Below are 19,100 nucleotides of genomic sequence, written 5' to 3'. Positions count from 1 at the left end.
ACGCGATTCTACCTGTGTCTACCAGACCCGAAAACGAAGCCGCTCTGATGACGACGTTTCGACGACGCAGCAAACGTTTCACATTCGCATTCACAACGCTAAGACGACATTTCCGCACGTCACCGGAAGCTCACCCTGACGTCCGGCTCGCCCTTGTTGAAGTTCTTTCGCCGCCGCCCGCTCCTGTCCGTAGGCTTCTGCAGCGTCGCCGTCGCCGCCGACCCGCCCCGTCCCACCGACTCCGCCGCCACGTACGCCCAGCACTTCACGCTCATCTTCTTCTCCTTCTCCTTGAAGTGCCTGAGCTCCAGCACGACGCCGGCGCCGCGAGGTATCGCGTCGTACGTCGCGTCCAGCCGCACGGGCGCGTTGAAGACGATCGAGCCGTCCGACCTGGCGATCCCCGAGCCCATCGGCGTCGTCGCGACGGGACACAGCGGCTCGCCCTCGCCGTCGACCAAGACGACGGAGACGTTTGCGTTTTTAAAATTTTTGCCATCCTTAATATTCGCGAAGGACTCCACCACCACGACGACCGGGTGGTCCGCGGGTGGTGGCGGCGGCGGGGGTGGGGGCGGCGGGGGCGGGGCCCGGCGGGGGCCGTGCTCGGGACCCATGACCCTGACCCGCTCCGCGTCGTCCATCGACTCGGGCATCTCGCCGCCGGCGACGACGTGACGCGTCAGGTGCATGAACAGCGCGAAATCTTCCCTGGTGAGGGAGGACGCCCCGGGCGCGGCAACCAGCTGCCAGATGGTGGACAAGTCGCCCTGCTCCAGCCCGGTGTCCCGGGTGACGGCGACGAGAGTCCCGCCGGACATGGCCTCCGCCGCCGAACCGGTGGCCCGAGCGAAGGCGTCGAAGAATTCGTCGACGTCGGCGTCGGACATGCGCGAGACGCCGAGGCGGGCGACGTCGTCCGTTCGCGGCCCAGTGCGTGTGGGCTCTTCCTTCTCGTCGTCCGTCGCGAATTCGTCCTGCGAATCGGTCTTGGTCGGTACACCGGCGGCGGGCGGCGGATCGTCAAACTTTGCGTCAAACTTTGCGTCAAACGTTTGCGCAGCCGGCGGCGAGTTGTCGAAGAGCCCCGACGTCTTGGCCGGGACGGGATCGTCGAAATAGCTGGGCCCCGTCGGTTTTGTCGCTCCGGGTTTGATCGTGAACCCCTGGAGCTTCTTCACGGCGATGTCCTTCGGTCCTTGGTCCTCCTCCTCTTCGTCGTCGTCGTCGTCGTCGTCGGTGAAGTCCGCAATCTCGAGCTCCCCCTCGGACTTTCTCGCGACGGGCGGCGCGGGGGTGGGGGCGGTCGCCGGTTGGATCTCGCCATCGTCGGGTTTCGCGAGGGGGTTGTCGAAGGACGCCTCGAACTTCGCGGGCTCGAACGCCCCAAAGCCGCCGAATTCGCCGTGAGCCGCGGGCGGCTCAAACGCGGAAAAGTCAGCCTTGAAACCCGGTTCGCCCTCGCTGAACCTCGCCTCGAAGGCGGCAAACTTGGGGGATCCCGCGGCTTCCGAGGCTTCCGATGTTCGCGGCGACTTTGGCGACTGTTGGAATTTCGGGGATTTGGGTTTCGCGCCGCCGGATGACGACGACCTCGGAGATTTTTTAACCTCCGAGCCACCCGGAGAAAACGGATCGTCGAAACCGCCAAGGTCCATGTCCAGATCCGCGTCGATGCGCAGCGCGTCGTCCATGGACTTGTTAGACGTCTCGGACTTACGCACGGACCGCGAGGTCCTCGGTGAGGTTTTCGGGGACGACGTGACGGGCTGAACCAACCCGGGCGTCCGCTCGGACGACGGCTCGGGCTTTTCGGCGAAGGCGCGCGGCTGCGTTGCCGCGGGAACTGGCTTCGATACCGGCTTCGATACCGGCGTCGTGAAGGCGCTTCCAAACCCCCCGGCGCTTCCGGACCTCGGCGTGGTGGCCGCGGACGACGAAAGCCTGGGAGATGTGAACGCGAGGTTTCGAGGCGACCGCGCCGCGATGACCCGCGCCGCCTCCGCCCTCGCGGCTCGAATTCGTTCCGCGGCTTTCTTCTCGGCGGTGGCTCTCACGCGGTCCATCTGCGAGTGCGCCGCGCCGTGCTCCGCGGCGGCGGCGTTGGTCGCGGCCAGGCGCTCAGCCTCCATGGCGGACGCCCTGGCGGCTGCGGCCGCGCCGTTAGCCTTGGCCACCGCCGTCGCCAAAGATTTGAGCTGGGCGAGGTTCTTCTCCACCTCGGCGCGAGCCTCCGCCTCGCGCTTCTCCGCGTCGTCGCGCTCCACCTCAGCTTTGGCGAGCGTTTCTCGTAACGCCTGGACCTGCTTGGCGGCGGCGGACTCGCGCGGGCGCTGGAATCGGAGGCGTTCGAGCGCCGCGGCGAGCTTCGTCTGCTCCGCGGCGAGCGACGCCTCGCGCATGGCGAGATCGTTTTCAATCTGCGTCGATTCGGTGTCCACCCTTCGCTGCTCCTCGGCAACCTTCCGGCGAAGTTCCGCCGCCTCCTCCTCGACGTGCGCCAGGATGGACTTCCTCGCGACGGACGCGAGCTCAGCCTGTGCCTTCGCCTCGTCCGCCTCAGCCTTTTTCTTGGCCAGCGCGAGCTGATCGGCCCTGAGCTTCTCCTTGGCCTCGGCGATGAGCCTCTCGTCCTCCTCCTTTTCAATCTCGCGCTTGTTGCGCTCCGCTTCGAGCTTCGCCTCCTCGGCGGCGATCGACGCGCGCGTCTCCGCGATCTCATCCTTCGCGGTCGCCACCTCCGTCTCGTACGACGATCGCTCCGCCTCGCGCGTCGCCTTGATCTCGGCGAGCCGGTCCCGCTCGAGATTCGCCGCAGTCGTCTGCTCCTTTTTGGCCTTTCCGAGCTCCTCGAGGTCGCGCCGCAACGCCTCCTCCGCACCCTCGAGTCGCTGCTCGGCGGCGGCGCGCTTCGCGGCGGCGTCAGCCTTGGCAGCCTCCGCCTTTTCGCGCGCCTCCGCCGCGGCGGCTTCGGCCTTCTCAGCCGCGGCGGTCTTCTCCGCGACGACGGCGGCCGTCTCTTTGGTGACGCGGAGGGACTCAGCCTCCGCCTCGTCCTTGGCCCTGTAAGCCGCGCGCAGCTGCTCGTGAAGCGCCTCCACGCGCTCCGCGTGTGACTCGGCGGCCGCCCTCGCCTCCGAGTGCGCCTCCTCGGTGGCGATCCGGGTCGCCTCGATGGTTTCGGTGAGCTCGGTGATCTCGGCGACGTGGCGCCTGGAGAGCTCGTCGTTTCGTTCGATCGCCTCCTCCAGAGCCCTCCTCGTTTCCTCCAGAGCGACGCGAACCTTCTCAACCTCCTTATCCTCGCTCTCCGCGGTGATCTCGCGCTCCAGCCTGGCCTCGGCGGCGGCCTCCTCGCACTCTTGCAGCTGCAGGCTCGCCTCGACGAGCGCGTCGGTGGCTCGCTTCGAAGCCGCCGCTGTTTCATCCTGCGTCCGACGAATCTCCGACTTGACGACGGCGATTTGCGCTCGAAGCGTCTCGAGGGGCTCCGCCGCGACGTTGTGGTCGTGTTCGTGCGCCTGACGCGCGTCCAGAATCTCTCTGGAGACCAAGTCGTGTTCCAGACGAAGTCGCTCGAGCTCGGCGTCGCGTTCAATCTTCGCAACCTGCGTCTCGCGCTTGATCCGATCGCGCTCCGCTTTGGCAGCCTCGAGCTGCTCCTTCGCCTCGGCAATCTCCGTCTCCGCGCGGAGCTTGGACGCCTTGGCGTTGTTGCTGGCGTTTGTACGAATTTCCTCCGCCTGCGCTTTGGCGTCGTCGGCTCGTTTCTTCGACTGCGCCATAGCCTTCTCGATGTTCGCTCGCGACGCCTTCGCGTGTGATTTCACGCGTTCGAGCGCCTCCTCCGCCGCCGCCGCGTCCGCCTCCAGCCGTGCGGCGACGTCGCTCTGATCCGCCTTTAGCCGCGAGGTGCGCGCGCGGATCTCCGCCGCCTCTGACGCGGCGCGCTCGGCCCGCGCGATGGCGAGGCGCTTGCGCTCGCCCACCCGCCCGGCGTCCTCCTCGGCGGTTTCTCGTTCTTTCCTCGCCGTCTCGAGATCCGCCTCGGCTCGAACCGCGTCAGCCTCGGCTCGAGCCGCGTCGGTCTCCGCCTGCGCCTTGCGTCGCTTCGCGAGGGCGACGGCAGCCTCCGCGGCGGCGAGGTCGGCGGCGGCGACGCGGGCGCGCTCCTTTTCTCTATCCGCGGCGGCGGAGGCGGCGGCGGCTTCAGCCTCGGCGGCTTCGTCAATCGGCGGCGGCGGCACAGCTGGCGGCGGCACAGTCGGCGGCGGCACAGCTGGCGGGGCGGGCTCGTCGAAGGCTCCGAACCCAGACGGCGGAACCGGCGGCGGGAGCGGGGGTTTGGCGGCGGCGAAGGTGGCGAAGGCGTCGTCGCCGCCCGCCGGCGCCGGCGCGGGCGCGTCGAATGAGGCAAAGTCATCGCCCGTCGGCGCCGGCGCGGGCGCGTCGAATGAGGCAAAGTCGCCTCCAACCGTCGGCGCGGGCGCGGGCGCGTCGAACGAGGCAAAGTCGCCTCCGACTGTCGGCGGTTGGGAAGCGGGGCCCGCCGGCGGCGTGGGCGCGGACGATCCGCCGCCACCGCCGCCGAAGCCTTCAAACCCGACGACGGACGGGTCCCCACCGAACGACGACGACGCGTCCAACCCCCCGAACCCGGGCGCCTTGGGCGGCGACGAGTACTGGGCGCCCGAGAACATGTCTTCGTCGAGCGCGGCGGATCCCGCGGCGGACCCGCCGGTGACGCCCGCGTCGCCGAACGATCCACCGCCGAAGGAATCGCCGGTGACGCCCGCGGCGCCGAACGATCCGCCACCGAAGGAATCGGTCCGACCGAACGACGACACAGCTGGCGCCGGGTCTTCTCCCGACGTATTTGTCGCAAACGCATCCGACAGCTGTGCCGCCGGCTGTGCCACAGCTGTGCCGAAATCGGCGTCGAAGGATGCGAACCCGCCTTGCGCGGCGACGTCGTTCGTGGAGCCGGTGGGTCCCGCCGCGGGCGCGTCCGCGATCGATCCAAAGTCCGTGCCGAACGAGGCGAAACCCGCGCCCCCCGTCGGCGGCGACCCGAAATCCGCGAACCCACCTCCCGCCGCTCCGTCTGCCCCCGCCCCGCCCCACGCTCCTCCACCTCCTCCTCCGCCGCCGCCGTCTCCTCCTCCTCCCGACGGCGGTAAAGGCGGCGCGTCGAAGCTCGCGAACGCGGACGGGACGGACTCGCCCGGTCCGGCGGAGGCGTTCGTCGAGGCATTCGTCGGTTCGAGCGGCGGGGGCACGGGCGCCGATCGCCACGACGTCGAGCCAGCCGCGGCGAACGCGCCGGACGCCATCGCCGCCTTGGCCGCGCTCTTGAGCCCCTTCTTCTCCTTCTTTAACTTGCGGGCCTCGTACGTCTCGTGCATGGACTGGACGAAAGCGTCCAGCGTGACTTTCGCGGCGCCGCGCGCGTTCCTGGCTAAGATGTCCTGGATGAGCTCTCGCTTGATCTTCGCCTTTGAGAGGAAGTCCGCGGCGTCGGCGGTGGAGACCTGCCCGACGTTCGCGCCGGGTAGGGTGCCGTAGTGCGCGGCGTACTTCTGCCGCTCCTCCGGGGTCGGACCGCCGCCGCCGCCGCCGTGCGAAGAGAACGACGCCGGTCCGCCCCGCGACGCGGATGCCGCGCCGGAGGATGACGACGGATTACCGCCGTGCAGGGCGGCGTAGGCGAGCTTGAGGGCCTCGAGGAACATCTGAGGGCCCATCTCGGGCGCACCCTTGGTGCTCGCCATCCATATCGAGCTGAGCGTCTCCTGCGGGAGCCCCGAACCGGTGAAGAAGGCGACCGCCTCGGCGCCCGTCAGCTCGTGCCGTCCGGAGCCCTGATTTGCAACCTGGAGCGCCGCGAGCGAGCGCTGCGGGTCGTCTATCGCGGCCCGCAGGGACTGCGCGTCCCAAGAGAACGCCATGGTGGGTCGCCCCGGACGGAGATCTCCCAGGCTACGTTCGCGGATCGCACCCCGCGAGACCGTGGGTCCGTGTGCGCCTCTCCGTCGTCTGTGGAGAATCGCTCGCGAAAAGGTCCCGCCCATATCCGTCTGCGCGAGGGGGAAGGAATTTTCAAAATCGGCACTATTTACCTTTAAGTTTAAATCTCTTTAAACCAAAAGACCATACGAAGAAAATACGCAAATGACGCTTTTTGAACAACCACCTCGGTCCTCCTCCTCAGGTCGAACATCCGACCAGCTTCCTGCGTGGCACGACGCGCCCTGGTGAAAGGACGCGCGAGATGATAATGCAGAGATTGGCCGCGCGCTGGACCTCCCATCCGCGCAATCATGGCCACCCAGGTCAAGTTCGCCGTCATCGGCGACGCCTTCGTCGACATCTCCGTCGGCCCCCTCGACGCCCTCCCCTCCCCCGGCGCGGACGTCGAGGTGGAGACGGTGTCGCAGGGCCCGGGCGGATCCGCGCTCAACACCGCGTGGCATCTCGCCGCGCAGGGCGTCCCCGCAACGCTGCACGCGGCCGTGGGCCAGGATCGCATGGCGCAGGTGCTCACCGCCGCTCTGAAGAACGAGTCAAAGGTGACGGACCCGGCCAAGTCCCTCGCGGTGCTCAAGTACCAGGCCACCGCCACCTGCGTCGCCATGCACGGACCGCGCGTCGATCGCACCTTCGTCTCGACGTACGGCGCCGCGAAGACCGCGACGCTCAACCAGCTCCTCCCGGGGGGCAACGCGGACGCCCTCGACGCCACGCACGTGCACATCGGGGGCTTTTACGTCTGCCGCGGCGTCCACGGCGGCCTGGCCGCGTGCGTCAAGCGCCTGAAGGCTCGCGGGATCAAGGTGAGCATGGATCCCAACTTTGACGCCACCGGCGAGTGGACCCCGCCAGCGATGATGACCGCCGTGCGCGGCCCCGCCGCGGTGGACGTGCTCATGCCCTCCGAGGTCGAGGCGTGCGAGATCACCGGCAAGGATACCGCGGAGGAGGCGCTCGAGGTCCTCGTCGGCGGCACAAACACAGCTGGAGGCGGACCAACCGAGTCATCATTCGACGGCGTCGGCCTCGTCGTCATCAAGCGCGGCGCGCGGGGGGTCCTCGCGGGCGACTCCTCCGGCAGGCGGTGGGCGGTGCCCGCGTGCACGGTGTCCAGGGTGGTGGACACCAACGGCGCGGGCGACGCCTTCAACGCGGGGTTCCTGCGCGTCTGGTCGCAGGGGCTGGACGTCGGCGCGGCGCTCATGGCTGGGTGCGCCGCCGCCGCCATCGCCGCGCAGCACTCGGGCGCGGTGGGAGCGTGGGCGCCCGATCGGAAGATCGTCGACGCGCAGTCCGAGGCGGAGTACGGGGACAAGCCCTGGTGGCAGAAGGGGATCTTGGCGTGCATGGCGCCCAGGAGGCCGGTGTGATTCGGGAGGTTACGATAGCCGTCTGCAAATATTGACAATCATCTTGCTCGACCGCGCGCAACCCTAACACTTTGGGTCACTTTTCCCCGCTCGACCGCGCGCGCGGACCGCGGGTTCTTAGACTAGGCGGCCACCATGGGCGAGCGTAAGGTTCTGAACAAGTACATCCCGCCGGACTTCGACCCGTCGAAGATCCCGCGCGGGACGCGCAAGGGTGGTAAGCGCAACGAGATGAAGGTGCGCATGATGTTGCCCATGAGCATCTGCTGCAACACGTGCGGCAACTACATCTCGAAGGGGACCAAGTTCAACTCCCGCAAGGAGGACGCGCTCGGGGAGGACTACCTCGGCATCCAGATCTTCAGGTTCTTCTTCCGGTGCAATAGATGCTCCGCGGAGATCACGATGAAGACGGACCCGAAGAACAGCGACTACACGGTGGAGAGCGGCGCCAGTCGAAACTACGAGCCGTGGCGGGACAAGGCGACGCAGGAGGAGGAGGCGGAGCGAGAGCGCGAGGAGGAGGAGGAAGGGGACGCGATGAAAGCGCTGGAGAACAGGACGAAGGAGAGCAAGCGCGAGATGGACATCATGGCCGCGCTGGACGAGATGCGGTCGCTCAACGCGCGCAACGCCAAGGTGTCCCTCAACGACGCGCTGGGCGCCATCCACGGCAAGATCGACGCGGAGAGGAGACGCGCGGAAGAGGCGGAGGAGGCGCAGGCCAAGGCCGTGTTCGCGGAGGCGCAGAAGGCGGCGGCGGGGTTCGTGCGCAGGCTGGAGTCGGACAGCGACAGCGACGGCGCGGGGGCGAAGCGTCCAAGGTTGGGCGAGGGCGACGTCCTCGGCGGCGGGTCCAACCTGCCCAAGGTGGCCAAGCCCGCGTTCCTGGCGGCGGCGCCCAAGCCCAAGCCCAAGCCCAAGCTCGTGGTGCGGCCCAAGGCGGTGCCGAAGCCGGCGGAGAAGACGAAGCCGGCGGAGTCGGAAGATGGGGAGGACAGCGGCGGGGGCGGGTTGGGGTTGTTGGGTGATTACGGAAGCTCGGGGGACGACAGCCGATGATTGAAGACGCTTATTAGTGCTACGTTAAATCACTCGTGTCGCCGTCGACCTACCGTTACTTGCGACGCCAACGACCTAATCTTAACGGGTCACTTTGCCGCGGTGGCCTCCACCTCCACCTTGAACTCCGGCCGCGCGAACCCGCTGACGATCATCAGCGTCGAAGCTGGGGGTCCGTCGGGCCACTGAGTGTCCGCGCCCTCCAGCCACTCGTCTCTGGCTCGCATGTAGTCCTTCAGGTGGCTGTCGTGCTTGACGTAGGCGTTGAGGCGCACGATGTTCTCCACGCCCATGCCGCTCGCGTGCAGGACCGCCTTGACATTCTTAAGGCACTGCACCGCCTGCGCGTACGCGTCGGTGGCGCACTTGCCGTCCGGTCTCACCCCGAGCTGCCCGGAGACGAAGACCATGCGCGTCTTCCGCTCGGGCGGGAAGGAGACCTCGCAGCCGTGACTGTATCGCGCGAACGGCGGGGCGAGGACGTCCGGATCGACCGCGACCGCGCGCGTGACCGGGGCGGACATCGAAGCGGACGTCGCGTGGATCCCGCGCCCCGCAGCGAAGGGTCCCGAACTCGAATCCGTTGTTGAATGACGACGAGCGCCGAGAAGAGGGTCGAGTCGAAGCGCGTCGACGACGGGCCAGGGCGCGAGTCCGAGCGCGCGAGCGCAATATCCCGGGCGCGAGACCCGCGAGAACGCCGCGAACGATGCCCCGACGAGCGCTCGAGGCGGTCGCATTCACCCCTCGATCGAGGGTCGTCGTCCAAACGCGTCGCGCGGTGTGCCACGCGTTCGTTGGTTCGGGTCAGGTGCCGCCTGGCCACGCTGTCGAAAAGCTGACGTTTTGGCGCGCGAAAGGTCATCGGATGACACCGAGATGCGCGCGCACGCTCGGACCGTCGTCGCTCGCCTCGTAGGGGGCGCGCAAGAGTATGCGCGCCGATCCATTGCCTTCGATGTGAGCGGCGCGCGCGTGTCTCCCGAGGCGGTCGCCGGCGCGGTCGCGGAGCTGAGGGAGCGCGGCGTGGAGGTTGTCGACTCGGTGGATTCCGAAGACGCCGCGCGGAGGGTCGCGCTCGCGTCCAGGGACTTCTACTGGTACTCCCCCAAGCTCAAGAGGGAGCTGCGCGGGATGAAGGGCGACGCCCTGGTCGTGGCGAGGTCCGAGGAGGACGTCGTGAACGCCGCCGGCGTCGCCGCGCGCCGGGGGGTTCCGCTCACGCCTCGAGGCGCGGGCACCGGCAACTACGGCCAGGCGGTCCCGATGCGAGGCGGCCTCGTGTTGGACCTCTCGCCGATGGACCAGATCGTCAGCTTCGACGCGCGCGACGGCATCGTCCGCGCGCACGCCGGCATCAACCTCGCCACGCTCGAGGAGACGACGCGAGCGGAGGGGTGGGAGCTCCGGCAGCATCCCAGCACCAGGCGAACGGCGACGCTGGGCGGCTTTGTCGCCGGAGGATCCACCGGCGTCGGCGCGGTGACGCACGGCGGACTCGCCGAGGACGGCGCCGTGCTGGGCCTCCGCGTCGTCACCGCGGAACCGTCCCCGCGCATACTGGAGCTCCGCGGCCGCGACGTCTTCCCCGTGGTGCACGCCTACGGGACCAACGGGGTGGTGACCGAGGTGGAGGTGCCGCTCGCTCGCGCGCAGCCGTGGTGGGACGGAGTGTACCGTTTTCCGACACTGCGTCACGCGGCCAAGTTTGCGCTGGAGCTCGGGGAGGCGCCGGCGATCGTCGCGAGGGAGGTGAGCGTCCACCAGTCGCCGACGTTCGCGAGGGAGCTGGCGCACACGGCGCTCGGCGGGATGCTTCGCGACGCGGGCGCCGGCGACGCTCACGTCGTGCTCGCGCAGATGGCGAAGCCGTCGTTGGGCCCCGCTCTGCGGCTGGCGCGAGACAACGACGGCGACGCGTGCTTCGAACCCTCGCGGTCCGAGGACTTGGCGCTGGGCATCCCGCTGTACGAGTACGCGTGGAACCACACCACCCTGCACGCGCTGAAGAGGGACAAGTCCGTGACGTACCTGCAGGCGGCGATGATGCCCGGCGAGGCTCTCGACCTCGTGACCGCCGTGGAGCAAAGGTACGGCGCCGACGAGCTCGTGCAGCACTTGGAGGTGGTCAGGTTCGGGGGTAGGATCGGGTTCGCGTCGCTGGCGCTGCTCAGGCCCGGCACCGACGCCGCGGTCGCGGTGGATAAGGTGGAGGAGGTGATGCGATGGCACGAGGCGAACGGCGTTCCGGTGTTCAACCCGCACACGCACGTGCTGGAGGACGGCGGGATGAAGCAGACGGACTGGGCGCAGCTCGGGTTCAAGTCTGGCGCGGACCCGAACGGGGTGCTGAACCCGGGGAAGATGCGAGCGTGGGAGGAGGGCAAGGCGACGACGGAGGCGTCCGACCCGCGCGGGTCATTCTCCGCGGCGTACAGACTCGCGCAGAGCGACGGCGCATCTGTGGCGAACAAAGACCCAAACAAAAAACCAAACCCAAACTCGAAAGAGGATATTATGGCGAACCGGGCGAACCGGGCGAACGAAGAGTCGAACGCGCCGCCGCCGACGACGACGCGGGAAAGGAAGATGAGCAGGCTGTGGTCGGAGTGGACCACGGAGGACTTCGCCACCGCGGACCTCAGCGACGCCGTGGCCGTGTTGCCCCTGGGCGCCACGGAGGCGCACGGCCCGCACCTTCCCCTGGGCGTCGACTCCATGCACAACGCCGCGCTGCTCGCCCGCGCGCTGGAGCTCGTCCGCCACGACGTCCGCGTCCTCGCGCTACCCCCGCTGGACATCGGCGTGAGCTGCGAGCACGGCGGGTTCGCGGGAACCGTGGGCATCGCGCCGGAGACGGCGGCCAAACAGTGGGAAGAAATTGGAGCGTGCGTCGCGCGAGCGGGTATCCGGAAGCTGATTTTGTACAACTCGCACGGGGGAAACCACGCGTTGGCGGAGGTTGTGGCGCGCAGGTTGAGGCTCAGGCATCGCATGATCGCGGCGCTCGCGCTGAACCTCGCGATGGACGACGACGGGTGCGCGGGGGCGCTGTTCCCTACCGATGAGCTCCGGTTCGGCATCCACGGCGGATCGTTGGAGACGAGCGTGATGATGCACCTGCGGCCCGAGCTCGTGGACGCGTCCAAGGCGGCGCACTTCGCCTCGTCCGCGGCGCAAATGGGTGGTAAGACGCTGCAGAGGCACGCGTTGGGGTTCGGGGTGAAGACCGGTTGGGCGAGTCAGGATTTGAACCCGCACGGAGTCGTCGGAGACGCGTCGGACGCGACCGACTCGAAAGGGGCGAAGCTGGTGGAATCGTCGGCGCGTGGGTTGGCGCGGCTCATCGAGGAGATGCACGCGACGTGCGCGGACGAGTGGACGGGGACGGCGCCGCTGTACCCTCCGCAGGGAACCGACGAGGAGATTTGAGCTGGAACAGAATGTTAACAGAAAGTTAACACTCGTATACGTCTCTCGCGAAAACCGTGACCCCGATGAACCCTCGCGACGCCGCCCATGTTCCGCGCGCCCGAGCCCTCGCGGCAGACGGGCGCGTCCGCCGCGAAGGGCGGGCGACGCCTGTCCGGCAGGCCGTGCTGGAACTTCGCCAAGGGCCAGTGCGCGTTCGGCGACGCTTGCGCGTACCTGCACGACGACGTCGCATCAGATTCCCGGGGCCCCGCTCGATGTCGCTCGGACGAGACGACGTCGACGTCCGACCGCGACGGCGCCGTGGACGAACCCCGGGTTCCGCTGAGGTACTTCACGCACAAGTCGCGGGCGCAACTCGGCGCGGACCCCGGCCGCTCGCTGCTCGCGCGCGTGCTGGAGCGCGATGGCGTGTTCGAGCCGACGCGCGACGTATCGAGCTGCGCACTCTTCTGGGGATGCGCATCCCCGACGGGGCCGCTCCTCGCGAACTTACCTCCCGACGCGTTCGTCAACCACTTCCCGGGGACCACCGCGATCACGCACAAGCATACGCTCGCGATGATGCTGCGGCGACACCCCGAGGGCGACGCCGTCGCGCCGAGAACCTTCGTGCTGCCCGCGGAGGCGAACGAGTTTGCCGCCTTCGACGACGCCGACGACTGCGAAAAGGGCGGCGCCGGTTGGATCGTCAAGCGAGCCGTCGGCGGCGAGGGACGCGGCACGATCGTCGCACGCACCGCCCGCGAGGCGCTGGAGCGGACGCGAGGCGCCGACCGGGGGTATCGCGCATGTTCTCGACACGCCGAGACGTGGGTCGCGCAGCGCTACGTTCGAGATCCGCTGACGCTCGCGCCCCGCTCGGGCTCGGACCGCCGCAAGGTTGACCTGCGCGCGTACGCGCTGCTGACGCGTTGGGACCCAAACGACGGCACCACGCGAGCGTACGTGCACCGCGACGGCTTGGTCCGGTTCGCGGCGGCGCCGTGGGACCCGAGCGATTCGTCGTCGCTCGCCGTGCACCTCACCAACAACGCGGCGGCGACGGCGCGGACACACGAAGGGGGTGCCGAAGGGGGTGCCGAAGGGGGTGCCGACGACCGCGTGACATGGGACCCCGACGCACACTTCAAGCGCAACTGGTCGTTCGAGACGTTGGCGTCCGAGCTCGACGCCGAGCTCGGAGTCGGGAGCTACGAGCGCTTGTGGGAAGGGGTGCGGCGGTGCGCGAGAGCGGCGCTGGCTTCGCTGCCGCGACGGGGCGATTGGGGCGATTTGGGCGGGAACGAGTCGCTGTCGGTGGGGGACGACGGGAGGAATCTTCGACGCTTCGAGCTCCTGGGCCTGGACCTGCTCGTGGACGAACGCCTGCGCGTGTGGCTGTTGGAGGTGAACAGCGCGCCGACGCTCGCGGCGGGGACCAAGCTCGGGGGCCGGGTGTCGGGGACGCACCATCGCGTAAAGGCGGGGCTCTTGGCGGACGCGATGAACCTGTTGGGGGTGGGGCTGGAAGACGCCGGCGGCGCCGAGGAGGAGGTCGAGCGCGCGGCTCTGGGTGGGTTTCAGCTCCTGTGACCTCCGACGCGCCGCCTAACAGGTAGTTAAATCGTCTTAATAATGGTAGTTAAATCGTAGCTAGCAGCTAGCAGAGCACGATGAGTCCCGACACTTCTTCCTTACATCGCCTGTGCCGTGATCCCGACGCCGAACTTCCAATTTCGGTTTGGGAGGTTAATGTCATTGGATGTCCAAATCGAGCAGGTGGCGCTTACGTGTCTCTCGTAAAACGAAGAGGCCGTACCTGCGCTGTTGATTCGCCCTCGCCAGCGATTCTTGCCGTCGATCAAGTCATAGCCGACGCTCATATGCGCCTTTCGAGTGTGCCAATTCCACATGAAATCACTCGCCAGCATGACTTGCTTGAGTTGCTCGTTGATTTTCACCTTCATATCGACCTTAGTGTATGTCAGACAAAGAAGGCCAACGGAGGCCAACTGCGCCGTCGCAACTGATCTCTTATCCGTGTATCGCGCCGCAAAGCCCACGCTGCTCTGTTCAGCCAGCCAGAATGCGTCGACGCCGAGGGAGAGGGCTTTCGTCACACCTCGAAGGTACTTGACACCCCCAAACCGTCCGTCGCCGAGCTTTAGGTGAGCCTCACTGTCTGAACCCTCGTAGTCCAGATCGAACTTCCATTTACGAGCAGCGCCAACTTTCTCGGCAGACTCCCATCTGCCCGAGACGGCGTCTGACACGTCAAACTCTATCGCGGAAGTCGAGCTTCCATTCGAGGCGAAACTGCTTTCCGCCGCATACTTCGCGCCCACGGCCTTCATTCGGGCCTCCAGAACCCTCGTTCGACACAAGACGCTTCCGCCGTACCACGCCGGGAGAGCGAAGTCCTCCTCCTGTAAGCCCGCGGTGAAGGAATACTTCACGCCGCGCGACTTGTCGACGCCGACGCGACCGCCCTCGCGATGGCTCGCCGTCGCGTCTCGCCGCCGCCACAGATCCTCGAACATGAAGATCAAGCTCATCGGGAATCAGTCGTCGCGTCGGGGTCTTCTAGTTGTAGTACATCTCCAAACCCATGCCGTCGTGAATCTCGTAATCCTCCAAGGTGATGTGGTCCTTGTAGACGTTGTACCACTTCTGGATCCTGATCTTCTCGGGCCTGGTGCCGGTCTGCGCCGCGACGAGTTTCTTGAGGTCGCCGATGGTGTCGTCCTCGCTGTTGGTTGGAGAGTGAGGGTTGACAGTCAGCGGGTTGAGTTCGGCTAGGGTTGGGGGTGCCCACCGTGGGGGAAAAATGGGGGCTGGGGGAGGGGCAACTCGACGGGGTGGGTTGGTGGTTACGCACTTGCACTTGACGCGGATCTTCTTCCCCAGGCGGTCGTTGAGCACCACCTCGATCATTCGCGCGCTCCCTTATCCGTGACGATGTCGCGTGCGGTGCGTGAGAGTGTCGCCTCCAAGGGCGGCCACGCCTCGACTTTTCCCAAGTAAAGAGCTGAGCCATTTTCTGATGCGAAATTTTGCGAGTGACGAGGCGACCGTTTGAAAACGCGGTAACATCGGCCGGCGCACCACCATGCGGACCCGAAGCGCCCCGCTGCTCATCGCGCTGCTCCTCGGGTGCCTCCTCGGCGCCCGCGCGCAGGCGACGGTGTCGTTCAGCCCAATCTCCGCGTTCCCCAACAGGTGCGCGCGCGTCCACGCCCGGGCCCTCCCCAAAAAACGCCCCCGTTCATTTCCCCGCCAGGCGCCCCACGACGACGACGACGACACGACGACTGACCCGCGATACTCCCCCCATTCCCCCCCCCCCCGTCTCAGGTACGCGAGGAACGTGTGCTCGCTGATCGCGTCCCAGGCGGAGTCCGACGGCGCGTGCCAGCTGGACTCGTACTACGGCACGACGCGCGGCCGCGTCTCGATGGCGTTCGGCGAGACCGACTGCGTGGTGACGCTGACCGGCTGCGTCCCCGGAGTGTGCTACTCGTTCAGGGACGCGACGTCGACGATCGAGCGGGACGACGTGCCGAGGCCCGGGACGGCGGGTGCGCCGGCGGCGAGCTTGTTCAAGGACGTGAGCGCGGTGGAGGGTGCCAGCTCGAGCTCGTTCACCAACGACGGGTTCAGCTTCAAGGCGTCGTCTTCGACGGTGAAGATCGCCTACAGCGTGCACTCGTGCGCGGACTATTACTCGTACAGGGGGAGCGTCGGGGTGCAGGAGTGCAGGGGGAGCTTCGCGGCGATCACGGAGGTTGGGGCGGGGATGCCGAACTCGCTGTCGTGTTAGTTTATCATTTTGCGGTGAGACGCTTCAAAGAAGATACCTTCCTCTGTTGTCGTTGGAGACGGAGCTAGTGCGAGTGTCCGTGGCCTGGCCCGTGTCCGGGCTGCCCCCCCTCCTGGTTCATCCTCGCCATCATCGCGATCCTCATCTGCGCCTGCTGCGCCTGTTGCAGCATCATCACGTGCTTCATCCGGTCCACGCTCATCCCGTTCTGCTTCGCCATCTGAGCGAGTTGCTTATCCTGCATCTCCTCCATCTGCTCGACGGACAGCCCGTTCATCTTGGCCATCTGAGCCTTCTGCTGCTCCTTCATGAAGTCGTTCTGCTTCTTCATCTCCTCCATCGTCTTGCCCATCATCTTACCCTGCGCGGCCATGACCTCGTCCAGCGCAGCCTCAGCCTTGGCCTTGACCTCGTCGTCCGTCAAATCTTTCAGCGGATCCCGCTCCTCCTCCCGCGCCTCCTCGCCCCCCTCGCCGTCTCCTTCCCCCGCACCGTTCTGAAAGTGCTGCTTGCGCATCTCCGCGAGCCTGAGCTGCTGCTGCATCATCGCAGCCTGCTGCAGCTCCTGGCGCGCCTTCACCTCCTCGACCGTGATCCCGTTGGCGTCCGCCATCTGCTTCATCCTCTGCGCCATCTGGTCCTCGGCCATCTTCTGAAACTCCTCAACCGTCATACCCCGCGACTGGGCCTGCATCTCGAACATGCGCTTCTTCTGCTCCTCACCGCGGCGCTCGAGCTCCTCCACGGTGCATCCGTGGTGCTCAGCCTGCTTGGCCATCGCGGCGGCCATCGCCGCCTTGGCCTCCGCCTGAAGCTCCTCGAGAGACGCGGGCGGCGCGCTCTCGGGTAGTCCGGACCCATCCTCCGGAGACTTCTGGATACCTCCAGATACCTCCGCAGATCCGCCGTGCGAATGCCCCGCGCCCTCGCCATGGGCGTGAGAGTGGCCGCGGTGGGCGTCGGAGGCGTTCGACGCGGCGGCGGCGGCGGCGACGACGGTTCCGACAGCCGCCGCGGGCCCCGCCGCCGCCGCCGCCGCCGCCGCGGCAACCGCCGTCGCCGCGCCCGAAACTGGAAGCGGGTCGCCTCCGCCGTGGTCGCCGTCGCAGGAGACGCCCCCGTGCGAGTGACCGTGGCCGTGGTGCGCGTGATCGGCGGCGGCGGCGGCGGCGGCGGCGGCGGCGGCGGCGGCGGGTAGGCCCTTGGTGAGGTTGCCGGCGGCGAAGATGGCTGGCGAAGATGTGTCGGGTCCGGGGGCGCCGTGGCCGTGCTCGCACGGTACGCCCCCGTGGGAGTGCCCGTGGCCTCCTCCTCCTCCCCGGGTGGCCTTGGACCCGATACCCGGCGGCTTGGCGATCTGACACGCGCGCTTCAGCCAGCGCGGCGCGCGCGAGTTTTGGAACCAAGAGTACGAACCCCTCGGCGGTGGAGCGGCGTCTCCCCTGTCGACGGCGATCTTCATGGCGTCCCAGTCTATCCGCTCCTGGTGCCCGCGCCAAAACTCGATGCAGTTGTTGTGCCACCCTCGGTCGAACCTGTTGAAGAATTTGGTGCCGTCCTCCGAGTGGAAGTGCTCGTACCGGTGGGAGTTTTCCATCTCGTTGACGGTGAGGTTGGCAATCACCGCCAGCGTCATCCGGCCCGCGAGCACCAGGCAGTAAATCGCGCAGAAGCACTGGATGACGTACAGTATGACCGCCCACGGCGCGTGCCTCAGGACGTGGAAGGTTTTCGTCACCGGACCGCCCGTGGACACCGTGGATACCGAGTCACCCTCGAGCGTGGTGTCCCTCATGGCGACTCCGCCCGCTTCGTACGTAGCCGCGAGGTGCAGGTACGAAAACCACACAAAGACGCACTGCCCGACGAACATGTCCCACAAGCCGCCGAGAAAGTGCCTCTGGTTCCTCACGCCGATGCACGTGCCCGCGATCGGGCAGTGATGATCCATGCGATGCACGCACCTGTTGCACACGGGACAGTGCTTCGAACGCAGCGGCCGAGCGCTGTGGCACGTGTTACAAAACTTGCCAGAGTTGACGAGGTCGTCGACAACCTCCTGCGGAAACGTCACCGCAAAGTCGTGTTCGTACTTGCGCGTGTCCGCCTCCGACGCGGCGACGCCCGCGGCGGACGACGCCTCCCTCTCCCTCTTCAACGCCTTCTCCGCCACCGCCGCGCGGGAGACGCGTCGCATGTTCCCGACCCACTGATCCCGCCCGTCGGTGGCGAGGGGCACGAACCCGGGTCCCAGGTAATACGTGCGGATGAGAAGCGCGGGGGTGGTGATGAACGAGACCAGGCCGACGACGCACCAACCCGCGTGCGTCGACCACTGCGCCGGCACGTACACGAGCGCGAACTGAAGGCCGCAGTACACGATCAGCGCGTGGACCATCGCGGCGCCGAAGAGGTTCTTCGGTCCCTGCCGAGATCCCGGCAGTTGAGCGCTGGCCCTCGCCGCCTGCAACGCGAGACCGATGACCGCGAACCACGCGGGCAGCCAGAGATACACCGGGGCGTACATCGCCATGAACGCCCCGACGCCGAATATGATGAACGGGGCCAAGACATCGGAGTTCTGGCCGTACGCGCTGAAGTAGGTGGTCATCACCGATCGCTCCATCTTGCTCTCGCCGGCAGCCTCCGCGAGGTATTGTTGCGATTCAAACTCGTCGGGCTCCGGCGGGAGCGGGGCGCTGCCCGGCGTCCACGTGGGCCCCTTCGCGAACATCTCCATCTCATCGCGAGCCTCCACCATCGCTTGGAGCTCCTCCCACGAGTTGGTTCCCGCTCGCTCGACGATGTCGCGCCAATCCTCTCCTCCCCGCTGGCCGCCGGCGAGGATCATGGCGTCGACGCCCCTGCCCCCGTTCGTCGCCGCGAGGAGGAACTTTCGCAGCGCACCCGGGGTGGCGAGGAGCTCCTGTAACGCGGTGGATTTGGCGATGAGCTTGCGGAGGGCGGGGAACCTTTGCGTGACCGCCTGGAAGCGCGTGACGACGTCGGGGATGGTCGGGCCTTTGTTGGCGCCGGGCGCGCCGTGTCCGTGCCCGTGCATGGCGCCGCCGTTGTAGATCGGCCCGTTCACGTCGTCAGCCATGAGGGAGAAGTACGTCCTCGCCTTGTCGTGCATCTCCTCCAGGTTGATCTCCTTCGCCTCCTTCTCGCCGCTCTCCACGTCCGCAGTCGTTGAAGCGGGTTCGTTGTTGATTGCCCTGCCGTTCGACGATTCATTCTTGGCCGATCGCGACGACGGCCCGCCCCTGACGCCGTTCCGCGGAGGAAGCGCGGGCAGGCCGTTCGCGCCGCCTGTCGCCGAGTTCATCATGGACCCCGCGCGGCGATCGTCGACCCGAACCCTGTTTCCTGCGCCCTCCCGCTCGGCGCTTTGTGACCGAGCC

General features: G+C 67.4%; 10 protein-coding genes across 10 annotated transcripts; 5 read left to right on the top strand and 5 right to left on the bottom strand.

The window, feature by feature from the left end:
- Nucleotides 1-119: 119 nt before the first annotated feature.
- Nucleotides 120-5,948, bottom strand: MICPUN_59902 (predicted protein; the record flags this gene model as incomplete). The annotated part of the gene is made up of 1 exon (XM_002503467.1): nucleotides 120-5,948. One exon carries the CDS (start codon nucleotides 5,946-5,948, stop codon nucleotides 120-122), a length of 5,829 nt encoding a protein of 1,942 aa, XP_002503513.1.
- Nucleotides 5,949-6,320: 372 nt separating this feature from the next.
- MICPUN_59901 (predicted protein) lies at nucleotides 6,321-7,400 on the top strand (the record flags this gene model as incomplete). Its single annotated transcript, XM_002503819.1, has 1 exon — nucleotides 6,321-7,400. One exon carries the CDS (start codon nucleotides 6,321-6,323, stop codon nucleotides 7,398-7,400), a length of 1,080 nt encoding a protein of 359 aa, XP_002503865.1.
- A 135-nt stretch (nucleotides 7,401-7,535) lies between these two features.
- MICPUN_83748 (predicted protein) lies at nucleotides 7,536-8,462 on the top strand (the record flags this gene model as incomplete). The annotated part of the gene is made up of 1 exon (XM_002503818.1): nucleotides 7,536-8,462. The coding sequence occupies one exon, from the start codon at nucleotides 7,536-7,538 to the stop codon at nucleotides 8,460-8,462; it is 927 nt and encodes a 308-aa protein (XP_002503864.1).
- Nucleotides 8,463-8,465: 3 nt separating this feature from the next.
- Nucleotides 8,466-9,223, bottom strand: MICPUN_108567 (predicted protein). The gene has a single exon (XM_002503466.1). The coding sequence runs from the start codon at nucleotides 9,200-9,202 to the stop codon at nucleotides 8,552-8,554; it is 651 nt and encodes a 216-aa protein (XP_002503512.1). The 5' UTR covers nucleotides 9,203-9,223; the 3' UTR covers nucleotides 8,466-8,551.
- Nucleotides 9,224-9,341: 118 nt separating this feature from the next.
- Nucleotides 9,342-11,894, top strand: MICPUN_59898 (predicted protein; the record flags this gene model as incomplete). The annotated part of the gene is made up of 1 exon (XM_002503817.1): nucleotides 9,342-11,894. One exon carries the CDS (start codon nucleotides 9,342-9,344, stop codon nucleotides 11,892-11,894), a length of 2,553 nt encoding a protein of 850 aa, XP_002503863.1.
- Nucleotides 11,895-11,981: 87 nt separating this feature from the next.
- On the top strand, nucleotides 11,982-13,469 carry MICPUN_59897 (predicted protein; the record flags this gene model as incomplete). Its single annotated transcript, XM_002503816.1, has 1 exon — nucleotides 11,982-13,469. The coding sequence occupies one exon, from the start codon at nucleotides 11,982-11,984 to the stop codon at nucleotides 13,467-13,469; it is 1,488 nt and encodes a 495-aa protein (XP_002503862.1).
- Nucleotides 13,470-13,570: 101 nt separating this feature from the next.
- Nucleotides 13,571-14,230, bottom strand: MICPUN_59896 (mitochondrial protein translocase family; the record flags this gene model as incomplete). The annotated part of the gene is made up of 1 exon (XM_002503465.1): nucleotides 13,571-14,230. One exon carries the CDS (start codon nucleotides 14,228-14,230, stop codon nucleotides 13,571-13,573), a length of 660 nt encoding a protein of 219 aa, XP_002503511.1.
- A 229-nt stretch (nucleotides 14,231-14,459) lies between these two features.
- On the bottom strand, nucleotides 14,460-14,810 carry MICPUN_83845 (predicted protein; the record flags this gene model as incomplete). Its single annotated transcript, XM_002503464.1, has 2 exons — nucleotides 14,460-14,625; nucleotides 14,755-14,810. 2 exons carry the CDS (start codon nucleotides 14,808-14,810, stop codon nucleotides 14,460-14,462), a joined length of 222 nt encoding a protein of 73 aa, XP_002503510.1.
- Nucleotides 14,811-14,985: 175 nt separating this feature from the next.
- Nucleotides 14,986-15,696, top strand: MICPUN_59894 (predicted protein; the record flags this gene model as incomplete). Its single annotated transcript, XM_002503815.1, has 2 exons — nucleotides 14,986-15,095; nucleotides 15,231-15,696. 2 exons carry the CDS (start codon nucleotides 14,986-14,988, stop codon nucleotides 15,694-15,696), a joined length of 576 nt encoding a protein of 191 aa, XP_002503861.1.
- A 64-nt stretch (nucleotides 15,697-15,760) lies between these two features.
- Nucleotides 15,761-19,027, bottom strand: MICPUN_101378 (predicted protein; the record flags this gene model as incomplete). The annotated part of the gene is made up of 1 exon (XM_002503463.1): nucleotides 15,761-19,027. One exon carries the CDS (start codon nucleotides 19,025-19,027, stop codon nucleotides 15,761-15,763), a length of 3,267 nt encoding a protein of 1,088 aa, XP_002503509.1.
- Between the last annotated feature and the right edge of the window lie 73 nt (nucleotides 19,028-19,100).

Source organism: Micromonas commoda, chromosome 7, assembly GCF_000090985.2.
Source record: "Micromonas commoda chromosome 7, complete sequence".
Lineage (NCBI taxonomy): Eukaryota > Viridiplantae > Chlorophyta > Mamiellophyceae > Mamiellales > Mamiellaceae > Micromonas > Micromonas commoda.
Note: the sequence above shows the minus strand (reverse complement) of the source record. Positions and strands in the feature narration are given on the sequence as shown.

Excerpts from the sequence above, each read along its gene's own strand:
- MICPUN_108567 (XM_002503466.1), bottom strand. The coding sequence starts at position 9,202 with ATGCGACCGCCTCGAGCGCTCGTCGGGGCATCGTTCGCGGCGTTCTCG.